Genomic DNA, 13461 nt, shown 5'->3' on the forward strand with positions numbered 1-13461 from the left:
AGGCGCACTGTCCAGGAGTTAGACTGAGGATCTGGCAGGGGACTGTGGGGAGAGCTGGCTATAAATGAACCAGGGAACAGGTGAAAACAATCAGAATGATCAACAAAACATGAAGCAGGAAGCAGGTAAAGGGGGCTACAAAATAAAAGTCCTGGGCAGGAAGTGGAACTGAGGTCCGGATCAGGACAGTATCAAATCAAAAGTATCCCACATGATATCATGTTTAGCTGTTCTGTGTGATGATTGAAAACATTAATTAAGCTGTGAGTTGCTTTGCAGCCCTAAGTTGTTTACAAAAATCCAATTTAGAGCTGGAAATATCCTTTTGTGCAACTAATGTCACTTTCCATATCTGTGAGGATTGATAATGAACGAATGCCCCATATTGTTGTGTGTGTGTATCTGCCACTAGGGCAGGTGGTTGTTTGGCCAACATTAGCTATTGACTAATGGTGACTGGCCTGAAGAAATGTCAACAGCCAGAAACTTGCTGATCAAACAAACCTAAAACACCATAAAGGCTTATAATTAATCTATAAATCTTTAGTGAATAATTAATTTAGCATTCATATAACTGACAATTTAACCATTTGCACAAACCTTATTTAATTAATCACAACAACAAAACCATCCAGAGTCAAAAAAATGACATTTGTGGGAACGTTTTCAGAACCCTTCACTTTTTGGAAGGGGGAGAATAATTAATTTGTTTTACCCTTTATGCAACATAGTATGAAAATGCTACAGCATCTCATAGTAGTTAGTTAATGTAAAAATCTGCAAGTGATTGACTTGGTAGCCAAGACATGATTCATATTGCATGCACCACCACAGCTGGCTGTAGTACAGTAGCCCTGCAGTGCATGCTCTGCTGGCAGCCCTTAAATAAACTATATTTTCAAGCCCAAGCCTTGTTTTGTTTTCTGGAAGATCCTTTTACTCAGCCAGAAAAGAGACAGGTTATGTATCAAAGCTGAGCTGTGAGATGGAGTGTGTTTTCTTTTCACGTTTTCAGTTGTGGAATAAATGTAACACTCTCCTATAATCAAAGCTTAGTGCACCAAGGTTGACAACAACATTGATCATATGTACGCACAAGCCCTCAGTGCCTGCAGCACCACCCAGGTAAAAAATCACCAGCTGGTACTGGTGTAAATTTGTGTGTGCGTGTGTCTCTCCGTGTGTGTGTGTGTGTGTGTGTGTGTGTGTGTGTGTGTGTGTGTGTGTGTGTGTGTGGCATTTGTGCAGCCATTCAACTCATATAACCTCAACACAGCTTTTTGCATTTTATTCCACTTTACTCTGCAACAAAGCAAAATTTAAACTCAGCTATAAATTATTGATTATATCTACATGCACCTATTCATTTCAGCCTGCTTACACGTAAGCAATAGAAGCGGCTGCTGGTGTGTATTTCAGTCGCTGTACCTGTTTTTTTGATTGACCAGATCATTATTGAGCTGCTCTCCAACTGACTGAAGGCACATCAGTCAATTCCTGTCTGTCTCAATTTGCATTTTCATAGCTGTTTACCGGTTTTCCATGTACTGGAAGCGGCGGCTGTGATAACTAATCAAAGGGTTAATGGACAAGTCTGTTAAAGGACAGATTGGAGTTTATCAGCACTCCATTAATCATGCTAATGATGAATTAATTTGCGCACTGCACTGTACACATTAAATATGTGACATTAATCGGTGTGACGTAAATCACAGAGCTGTCAGGACAAATGTGCGTTTTGACAAACTATTCAAGACATCAGGATGATTATAGAATCTTTACCACACATCACTTTCCACACACCAACACCACTGCTGATCACAAAACACGTAACACCACCGGTGACAGTGTTAGAAAGGGGTTAAACTATAGTTTTATTTAGACGTGTGGACTGTAAAGCTTGTAATTATGTGTTTACATTCTTCTACATTGAGCTGGGACACACAGTGCTGGTGGAACTGTAGGCTGCGTATGATGCAGCGTCTTGCAATGAACAAAGCGTTGTAAGGGTACGTGTCCAAAAGGCAAACAGTCCAACTGAAAGCCCAGTTTGGAGAAATGAGGAACGGGTGGCAAACACGGTTTTACAAAATAAAAGAAGAGATTTACTTGCTTTTTTTCCGTACTTCTGCTCAGATGACTGTTTCATACCTGCCTCCTTTGTTGGGCTTGAGGACGAGCCCGCGGGTCATCGTTATTGAGATGAACGGCCTCATCGATCATCTGTCAGAGGTATGGATTAGAGCAAAAGATCTGAAGTATGGCAAAGGGAGGCAGTGGCTGCTTGATAATGGTCCAGCCTCGAGGTCCAGAGGAAGGTTTTGATCTCTTGTGCGTGTGTGCCAGGTTATCAGTCACCAGGTCTTAATGTTCTTCGATCCTCCATTCACTCTGAGAATCCACCACAGTTAGCTAAAAAAAAAAAGCTACGCTTTAAATCATTACAGCACAAACATATTTCATTTCTACATGATCAATGTGTTATTAATTAGGTCTTAGATTTAGTTTTTACAAACCCAAGGAATTCAACACAAGATTACTGAGCTGGGCTTTACCACTTGATAAGCTGGTTAATCATGCACCATCTGAGCACAGCGTAAAATTAAATAATTCATGTTATCAAACCATGCTTTAACACAGCGTCCCCCTTCAAATGATCAAAAACCAAGTGATGTAGGGATTGGGTGGTCCTGGGAGACTGCAGTTGCCTGTAGTAGTAATCCAGACATGAAAGGAGTCACAATCTAGTTCATTTTCTGCTTTATTATTAAAAGAATGTGGAGACAAAGACAGACAACACTGCTTAAACGCAATTAAAAGTGAATGTTTCTTTCCAAGAAATAAAAAAACAATACAAAACAACAATAGACACTAACTATTATGTTTTATGTTATGGAATTTACCAATAAAAATAAGCTTTTGTCTTTTTCACATTTCCTCATGTGTTTGCTGCCTCATTTGGTCCATTTAGAAGAAAATACAAACAAAATGCAAACATCTAATCATTGATTTGTACACTGACTTCAGTGTTGGATTTTGAATTAGTTAGAAAGAAAAACCGTAATATTTGTTTTTAAATATAATGACTGTGTTGATTCACTGTAATAATGAGTTATGTATTAATGAGTCTGGAAAAATAACCCTACATGCTTTTAACAATAAAGTTATAGCAGACACTTGAAAAGACTATTTCTATCACAATGTACAGTCCTAGCAACAGCAAAATGTCAAGAGCACCATTCATTGCCGCAACTGCACAAACCCACTCACGCAACAAAGTAAAACACATTGTTGTGATACCTACTGTACCTTTATGATACATGAGGCACTTTCGCTTCCTCTTTGTCAAAACAGTTGAGTTGTTAACCAGACACAGTATGAATTGGATTATCAATCTTTAATTTATTCATGTTGATTAGAAACTGACATGCCATTTTAGGTTGAAGTTGCCAACCTGCTAAAGTCATTAATTTGTGTGAGTGTCCTGTGGTCTAATTGCTACCTTCAAGGCTGTTCCATTCCAGTAAATACACAGGACCATATAATTAGGCTGCTTGCTTTTTAGTGATCAAGGATCTAGTGACCATTGCTATCAAAATGAATTAACCAAAGTGCTTAAAGCCATATAGTCCATTGCCAAACATGTCACTTTCATCACAGCAATGCAATGCAAAGAAGCTTGACTGTAATCAATGTGCCACTATATAATAAAAAAAGCAACATTCATTAGCATCCACACATCCTTCCACACTCCCTGCAGCAGGCTCCAGGAGGGAGGCTGAGTACATACCAAGCTACCGCTAGGACCCAGTGAGTCTCCTCCTCAGCCTTTGTAGTTTTTTGTGTTGAGATGAGGGAGACTGAGAGGTGCTTCTTGCTTATCACGATTCACATCGAGCTTCTGTAGGAGCTGAGAAGGATGCTGAACAGGGCAATTTAAAGCCAGGATCAGCTCCCTCAACTGCTGATTTTTTATTTTTATTTAATTTCAATTTTTTAAATTTCATTTCGTTTCTATCTTGTTGTCATTAACATCATTGCCTTTATTAATTTTTTTTTTTTTTTCCTATTACATTCTGGGACACCATGAACGCCAGTGTATTTCGGATGCATTCCTGCTGCTGGCTCAGACTGTGATTTATCAATGCTCCCAGCTTTGTTCTCATGACAGACTTGTACTCAGTGAGTCGCATCAAAAGAGGAGCCAGCGGTGAATTGATTTTAACTTTCTTGCATCTTCGACGATTCCGGCTGCAGCAGGTACTGTGTGCGTTTGAGGGGATTGTGTTTTGCACCTTAGAGATCAAAAGAGAAAGAAAATCATGCATGTCTGTTAGGATTTATTATAGGAGGAGAGGCTGCATTGTTATAGAGAAGCTATTCCACGTTTTTCTGTATTATTATTATTATTATTATTATTATTATTATGAGCTACATCTCTGCATTTAGTTCGTTTTCACAGATTCAATTATTGACACGGCTTCAAATGTGTCCATATTTTGGGTAACGTTAATGTTAGTGAGTGGAGGCGTGGGACGTGAATACTAATTACTGTCAGCTGCTGTCTCTGCTGCTGCTTCTTCCTCTTGTATGTCTAATTCTTTCGCATGCTAAGGGGAATTCCCCCAAACATCAGCGATGATATAACGACCTATATAGGTCGCATATAAATCCAGTGGCCTGTGATGTTTGACTGAACCTCCGGTCATACAGAACTGTCCTGCTGTGTGTAGGTGTTGAAGCAGCCATGTGGAGCAGAGAGAGCGCGTCTCTACGTCTCATCTGTCTGCTGGCGTTAACGGCTCTCTGGGAAACCAGGTGAGTCTTTTACTTTGGAGACGCCTTCAAGCGACCATGCGAGCTCTAGGATCGGTCGGATCATCGCACTGTCTCTGGGGGCGGACTGGAGGTCTCTATTTATCTATATTTAACATAGAGCCTACTGGACTGTTATCAGCTGACACACATTGCGCAGGAGGAGAGACTGTTTTTTTTTTTTTTTTGTTGCCCTCAGCATCCTCAGTCTGACCATAAAAAACGACCCAGAGGGCATGTGGGTAATTATCGTGCCTGGTTGAAAATGCAGCCTATTAGAGATATTTAATATTTATTCCAGATGATTTATTAGAGATTTATTATTCCAGATGAAAAAACACAACCACATCCAAACATGAATAAAGAAAATTTGGCTAATCACAAAAAACCCCCCCAAAAAACAAACAAACAAAAAAAAAAACACCTTAAAAAGTAATTTATAACCTGGTGGCTTTACTTTGAATGTATAAATAGCTAAATAGTAAATTAATATGTCTGAGCAATGTTATTAAATACATATAATGTATGTGCTACGCCCCCACAGGACACTTGTTCAGAGGACATGGTCACATTGGGTGAACAGTGTCTTTTGATATTGCCCAGCGTGATTATTCAGGTCAGGTAACTGCTCACACCATCAACAAGATAAGACAAAGTCACATTTATGGGACGCAATTTAAGTTAATTAATTAAATTCACCTCAAAGCTTCATTAAATCATCAAAATGTGAACAGTACAAGCCGAGATTTACGATTAATATAAAGTCTGCTCTTGAATCGGCTTAAACATTTTGAAAAATGTAACTGTTTTTAGCAGTTATGTTGCCCTTGGTGTGCAGGTCTGTACAATATCACATAAACACAGAATTTGTTTTTTAAAGCTAAGCTATTGCTAACACATGCTAACAATAATAAAAAAAAAACCTGAATACTTTTATGTAAGAAATTAATTTGAAAGTGTAACTTTCTACTAGTTGACTGAGGATTTCTTACACATGCATAGTGTACTTAAGTGTAATATAGGTTTGGTAATAATTGTATTTGTATATTTTTACTGTGGACCAATTCTAACAAAAATAAGTGGCAACATACTAAAAGTAGTTTACATTAAGCCAAATACACTGGAGGTAATTGAAGTAATGGGAGACAAACATAAAATGTCAAAATGATGAATATGCTATTACATAGCCAATACCTACATTTCCTTTTCCTGTAAAACATTCCCATAGCCTGAGGATGTTACACCAACTGTGGTGATTGTGGTGAGGTTTAATGTTCCTTTGTTTACCATGAATCTCCAGCTCTCATTTACATTTAATCATTTAGCAGACGCTTTTATCCAAAGCGACTTCCAATTGAGGAACAAGGCAAGCAAAAAATCTAAGTCAAGGAGAAAACATCAAAGCGAAGTCCTATCAGAAAAGGTGTTTCCGTTTCATGAGATGCAAGTGCAGGAAAGAGCAGAAAGGAAGGTTTTTTTTTTTTTTTGGTTACATTTTTTTTACATTTGCATTTAGATCTCTGGAGGGATGAGCTGTTTTTTATTTTTTTTGTAGGCCAACCTGGAAATCAGCATGACCCTGGTTCCCTCTACAAAAAGTAAACAGGATTCTTCCATTGGCATTAGGACTATTGCAGAAAATAACTCAGTGACAAGCTGAAGTTTGATATTGATACATTTTGTTTAGCAAGATAATCACAGATAATAATCATTTGTGTTTCTATTGTTAGGCTATAAACAAAATACCACAGTGACTATAAGGCTTTGATTTTCCATGTTAACCTCTTATACAAAAGGCTTTTTTCTTATAGTGATAGAATAAAGCTAGTTATCACAAATCATAAACATGAGGCCATAAAGACAGATTAGCGAGTCTCCATGTCCAACATGGTGATGTTTATTGTTTATTGTTCCAATGTGTCTCTCTGTGTGGACACCTATGGGGTATCTGCCAGAAAATTAGAGCCCATTTCCTTTTTGCAAATCAAGAATTTGAGTAGAAACTATTTAAATGTATAAATACATTTAAAATGTAATCAGATCGCTGTTTGTGATGTTGTCCTTAATTGGGCCTGTTGTTACTGTGTATCCATCTAACAGATCAGTGAATGCCGATGCCTCGTCGGATGCCTTTAAAACCAACATTACCCTGTTTACACGTATCCTGGACAGACTGCTAGATGGATATGACAACCGTTTACGGCCTGGTCTTGGGGGTAAGAAAATCATGTACCATCATTGCACGTGCAGATGTCCATAATTTAACAATTTGTACAATCTGAAACGTTATGAGCGTTATGAAACAGAACGTGTCTCTTTATTTTAATGGTTGACGGCTCATTTGGAGTGAGGACACTTCATTTAACATCAGCTTTTGTAGTGCTGATAACCTTTGACAGCTATCCCCTCAAGAATAAACTGACAAACACACTCTGTGCACAAAAGACTTGGGTTATATAACACTCACCACACTTCCTGGAAAGTAACAGCAGCCAAACTGGCCACATTTAACCCCGCAGAGGGCTATATTTTTAAGTTATTCCAGAAAATGCCCACAGCATCTGTTGTGCTAAAACTGCTGGCTCTCTAATTATTTCAGTAGTGTGGCTAATATGTGTTATATGTTTAATATTCTATCAGGTCATTTTTTTATTACACTAATTTTTCCATTACTTTTCAAATTACACTTTTAAAATGACCAGTTTGAGATAAAGATAGCAATTTGAAAAGTATTTATCCCATAAAACGTTATAGCCTAATTCATTTGACATTCTGGACAGCTAGATTTGTATTATCTGTAATAAAGGTAACAACCACACCCAGGAATAACAATATTTGTAGATAATTTGCATTTTTAGGCTGCACAGATCTATTTGCCTTTATATATGGCTATTTGTTATTATAATGTGCTTTCAGTGAAAATCTCCTAAGACACTACTACACTTTAAATAAAGTGGATAAGTAAGTTGGTGGTTGATTTAGTGTTGTTATGTGAGTAAATTCATATTGGAAGAAGTGTTATGTTAAAATACAATTTTAAATGCTAATTTTGACTCTCTGCAGTAAAACACTACATTTCGTTATTTGAGGAGCATCGTGTTTTCTCCTGTGGCCTCGGTGCTGTGCGCTGTTCCCCTCTTCATTCTTGTCTCTCCCATCATTCTCCATGTTTGGCATTTCATTTCCAGATGGCCCCTCACCCCAAAGCTGTGCTTCTCCTGCAGGATTTGGTGCCATTAGAAATTCAAATTCCCTGGGCCATCAGCCCAGTCTAGAAGCAGCCATATGGGCAGCAGACCTCCTTTAGCCAGGCAGGCCTCAGGATGTAACATTATAAGAGAACGTACAGTAATAGTTGTGCTACTTTACCTTATTTATCAAAAGCATATATGTTTGACCTGGGAATACAGTGCAGCATAATAGTCATAATTCATGGCCTCATTGATTTTGCACTGGCACATTTGACAGCGTATGTATAGTCCACTGGGAGATTTATATGACTGCTCCAATAAACTATATTGATTTGAGTGGAAAATTACATTAACTAATGATTCTCCACCTACAGGCAGCTCTGAAGGCGAGTTAAAGACAAACTTCATCCTACACAGTATCAAGAACGGACGCATTTTGATCCGATTCTTACCGAGCAGGCAGTTAACCTTCACATTAACACCCAGAGAGCACTGTATCTGTTAATTACACAGACACAGTGGTTTAGAATGTATTTTAAAATAACGGAAATGACCATCAGATGCAGTTTTCCACGTTGTAGACACCCTAGACCAGCACGACTCATCTGTGCGAAAACCTTGTTAACTTTTCCATGGTCTTCGGTTTATAACACGTTTGTAATTGCAGAGTAAAAACAGAGCCTCATCACCACTGCATGAATGTACGGATACAGGGCTAGTCCTTTTGACAGTTTCCATGATTGAAGAGGGCAATAAAATATGCCTACAGTATATAATGGATACATATGTAGTAGATAAAATATGTAATAGGTCTGAACAATAAACATATCTATTGCTATTGCTATAAACTAAAATAATTTCGCTACCAGATCCTAAAGAACAAGATCCTTTCAGACACTGTTTAATACAAAAACACCAAGGTTCATGATGATCCTATATTAAGGTTGATCATTGAGTAATAGACAGTTAAGACTGTACCGACAAGCTTTTTACTGTTTCTTAATGCAGTGAATAAGAGAGTTATATAGCTTCCGCTGAGTATCAAATGATAAAAAGGAATATGGAGCAGAGGTTTTCAAGATTAACCCACATGTCCCCTTGGGGCCAATAGAGGGTTTCAACACTGAATGAATGACTGTGTGGGTTCAGTCTGCACATTTTCCTTGTATTTATGTATAGCAAATACAATATAACATCAGCCATGTGTTTGATTAAACAGGCCAATTTCTTTTTAAACCATACACAGCTATTTCTCCTATAGCCTATAATGTAGTTGCTATGGACTAAATTATAATTCGCAGTCCTTTTATTCTGCGTTTATTTTTCATTCCTGCCGTCTGTTTCAAGTGCCGATGTCACACAAAGCTCTTCTACCGAGTGAATGCAGAAAGCACAGTTGCTCCCACATCATCATTAGTGTAACTGCGAGGCAGCTCACTTCTGTTCACATTCACACTTATGCTACTAATTTGTTTGTCGAAGCAAAAAAAGTTGTCTTATATTCAGCAACTTAATGCTTAGAGCTATACATCATGTTCCAGTTTTAAAGTTGCATCAAGAAAGATCAACAGCTGTATGAGTTGGAATTCCAACACGGTGTTGTAAGGGCCTTTGTCCCTAGTTTAAATGATATAGATTTGATGTAAAGAAAAAGTTCTGTTACTGTAGGTCACTTCTCCAATGGTAGGTTAGTATTAATACAACCATGCATCTGTTTTCTAGAGTTTAAGGAAGAGGAAAAATCTTTACTCATCCTTAACAAGGAATATTTAAAGCTGCGCTAATCCATTTTTTAATATATAAAAAGTCTTTTTGACATGAAAGCTGGTTTGTGGTGAAAAATCACAGCTTTTTATCAGCTGTCCTGCAGTGCGACTGCGTGTTTTAACATGTGTCAGCTCACTGTTTTGGTTTTGCAAATCTTAACTTTGTTTAGTGTCAGTCTCGTTGCTTTCCTCAACCTGATTTCCCACAAAAACCGAGTTCATAGGCACAAACGCTTGAATTCTATGTAAATGGGTAACAAATTGCTAATGATTTTCAACTTATTGATCAAAGTTACAATGTGCAGTTTAAGTTAGAGCTAGCTTGAGACTCATGATTGCTTGGCCCAGACCTGCCTCTCCTTCCTCTGATACAGCTTCACTCTTTACACTTTGCACAATGCTTTAGGTAGTTGCCACTTTTTTTTTAATAGAATAAATAAGAAGCTTATACACTTACTAATCAAGCAGAAATTGTTGCTTTTCACTGATTGGTCATTTGCAAGTAAAAATGTCTGCACTGCTGCCAGGGCTGTTCGGTGACTCTGTGTCCCTGCAAGCATCAGCAGCACCTCTCCACAATAAAATAGTTTATTGATTAATTCAAATTTCTATTAAGAAAATTGTCATACTTGTGTCTGTTTCTTGAGTTCTGGTTAAAAATAGACATTTCCTTTGCCAAAATGGGTATAGTAGAAGACTTTGTAGTTTGCAGGCCAGATGATAGATAGATGCCTTCTGTTTGGATTGTTTGATCTTATAAATAATGATCTAGGCACCAAAATGCCTATTGCTGATCATGTAGTAGAGCATAAATGTTGCTAAAACAGCTTTAGAGACTAGATGTAGTACAGTAACCAGACAGACTCATCACCTACAGAATTAATAACCAGGAGTTGAATACTTTTGATAGAAAGTTTTAATAAATTCTTTAATTACGGTTCTGTTAGAGCAATCAGCAGTAAGGACATTTTGAACATATCGGATGATCTGATGTTACATGGTTTTCCTGACTCATCCAAATTCAACACTGGATGGATTTTTGCTGTTGCTTTTTATCTGTGTCCCAACTGGCATGGGTTAACATTTGGATAGCTGCACAACAGAATGCAAAGTCCCCTAACACAGACAGGTTGCGTCTGACCAATTAAACATGGTTCAGCAGGCCCATCTGTACCAAATGATTCAGATTATGTGAAAAACACGTGCCTGTGATTGTTCTTGCTGAATAGATTAACTTTAGGTATTGTCCTTGTTCCTAATGTCCTCGTGTCCTCAGGCGTTAAATGCACTCTGGATATTTTTAAACCATAAAAATGTATTTTACCTGAGGGCTGTGCTTCTATTGCAAGGGCTGGTTTCAAGTTTGGACCCAATAATGTGCCACGCACAACCACTCAACTTAAGAAGTTTATTAAAAGAAGATAGTTGGGAAAAGCAGAATAGAGAGTCTATAGGAAGCGATCACTCACAAACCAGGGTCCCAGGGAGAGTCAGGTCATAAAATGTAGCATGGTCCGAACCATGGATAGACTGAAAAATGAAATGAACTTAATGAAGGCTGGAAAGTTGCGGTGAGAATGTAAATAATCTGGCAGCTTGGTAAGGGAACTGAGGAGGAATATAAACAGAAGAGAGAGAGCAGGTGAGTCTAGTCTGCTGGTGAGTACTGATTTGACCTTTGACACGTAGGATGTGGGATGCATCCTAAGTGGTCTGGGTAGATGTAGCTTGACAGCCATGGGGTTGACAGCTTTAAAAAATGGGGAAGGGATCAACAAAGCAAGGGGCAAGCTTCCTGCTCCAGACCCAAAGGGAGCAGGTGAAACTCCACCCAGAACTTGACTGTGAATTGGGGTCCTTGGTCTGAGACAATCGTGGCGGAGGCAATGAAGACGTAAAATATGGGTGAGGAGAATGTCAGCATTTTCCTTGGAGGTGAGCAGCTTGGGATTTGGTTAAAAAAAGAGCCATTTTATAGAAGCAGTCAACTGTCAGGATTGTGGTCATGCCATTTGAAGGGGGATGTACAGTCACAAAGTCCATGGTGATTCTCAGAAATGTAAAGAAGGTGAGGGGGACAAGTGGAAGGTGCTGGTGCATGGGCTTGAATGATCTCTTCTTCCAGCCCCCCCTCCATAGCTGGATCTTGCCTGGTGAGATGATTTATCTAAGGAATATGACGGGGTTGGGGAGCTTTTGACAAAACAGTTTGTTTGGAGGAGATGCTACAGGACTGCGTTGACATGGTGAACCTTGGAGAGATCAGAGTAATCGGTGTCTGGATCCGAGGACAATGGGGGTCTGAGCAGAATGTAAACATGTGAGACACGGGGTGCACTAACCCAGAATCTTGCCCGTTCGCCAGTCAATGTGGTTTATGGAGTTCCAACCAGGGGATGCCGAGGACTAGAGGATGAAGAGGTGAGTCAGTGAGAATATCTACGGGAAGTTGGCATAAAGCAATACGAATCAACATTTGTGTTAGGGACCTTGAGTCAGAAGACTCCGACAATGAGTGATAGTGTTCTCCCTGCCCCTGCTGAGCTGATGGTTTTGCTGAAACTTTATGATCTGATGTGACGCAATAAAAACACGGTCCTCTCTTAAATCGTCTCTTTCCTCAGGTGAGAGGTGAGAATGGATAAATTGCATGGGCTCTGGTGATTGTTTTAGAAGGGGTCTTGACACAGGATGGTGGTGCGAAACGTTGGGGTCTTGAATGGCTGACAGGCATGAAAAGCATAGCGGTGAGCATGGGCTTTCTTGGGAAGGCGTTCTCTACGGCAGTTGTTGAGGCGATTAGCTGCCTCCACGAGGTCCTGGAGATTCTTGAGTTTAGGCTGCTAAGCTAAAGCATGTCAGGCCTTCATACAATGTGTCATATGCTGCATCATTCCATTCATTGTCTGCAGCCAGCGTGTAAAAGTCAATAATATAATCTATGAAGGCGCATGTCCCCTGAGCCAGACTAGACAGACTAAGTGCAGCTTCCACCTCTGGGCTAGCGGGTTCGAAGATTCTAGAGAGCACATCCCCCAAAGGTTTAAATGTGGAACAACAAGCCTCCTGAAGAGTCCAAGAAGCTGTTCCCCAGAGGTGGGTGCGGCCAGTGAGCAGAGCTAGAACCTAAGCAACTTTGGCTTCCTCTGATGGGAAGGATGAAGGTTGCAGGTGGAACTGAACCTCGCACTGTGTAAGGGAGGCCCGGCAGTTTCTGGGCTCCCCCCATCCCTCCACTAACACGAGATGCATAAAACCAAGAATAGTCCTTTAATTCTGGACTCATATCCTTCCGTGACGTTAACTTGGTTCACAATATTGGCACACATGAAAATCCTTCTTTCATATTTACTTGGTTTTTACTAGAGCAGAATTGACACTTGATGCAATCAACAGTAGAATGCATGAACACGTAGGGAACGTTAGCTCTACATGAAGAAGCAGCCACTCAATCACATGTCTTGGTAAAACACACACATGGATCGATTAAGACATCTACATAGCATGGTGATCCCCTCCTTACAATAGCATTGTTTTGAGGATCCGTAATAAAGTTAACTCCTTAGTTCATTGGTATGGTCGGCAACAGAGAGAGTCAATACTCACAAACCAGGGCGGCAGACAGAGTCAGGTCATATAACACAGTGTGGTCCAAACCGTGGACTCAATGAAGGCTGGAAAGTCGCGGC

The 13461-nt window shown here is 39.4% G+C and overlaps 1 protein-coding gene across 4 annotated transcripts in view; it reads left to right on the plus strand.

Moving 5' to 3' along the window:
• The first annotated feature begins 3848 nt into the window (after positions 1–3848).
• LOC137134361 (gamma-aminobutyric acid receptor subunit alpha-2-like) overlaps positions 3849–13461 on the plus strand; it is a 31098-nt gene continuing 21485 nt past the window's right edge. Inside the window, exons 1-3 of one of the 4 annotated variants that reach the window (XM_067519108.1) lie at positions 3849–4260; positions 4734–4818; positions 6916–7031. In XM_067519108.1, coding sequence (XP_067375209.1) covers positions 4748–4818; positions 6916–7031 — 187 coding nt within the window. In that variant the 5' untranslated portion in view covers positions 3849–4260; positions 4734–4747. Of the gene's footprint in view, positions 4261–4733; positions 4819–6915; positions 7032–13461 lie in introns of those variants that run through there. The other 3 variants (XM_067519110.1, XM_067519111.1, XM_067519109.1) reach the window with 3 other exon arrangements.

Source organism: Channa argus, chromosome 10 (genome assembly GCF_033026475.1).
Source record: "Channa argus isolate prfri chromosome 10, Channa argus male v1.0, whole genome shotgun sequence".
Classification (NCBI taxonomy): Eukaryota; Metazoa; Chordata; class Actinopteri; order Anabantiformes; family Channidae; genus Channa; species Channa argus.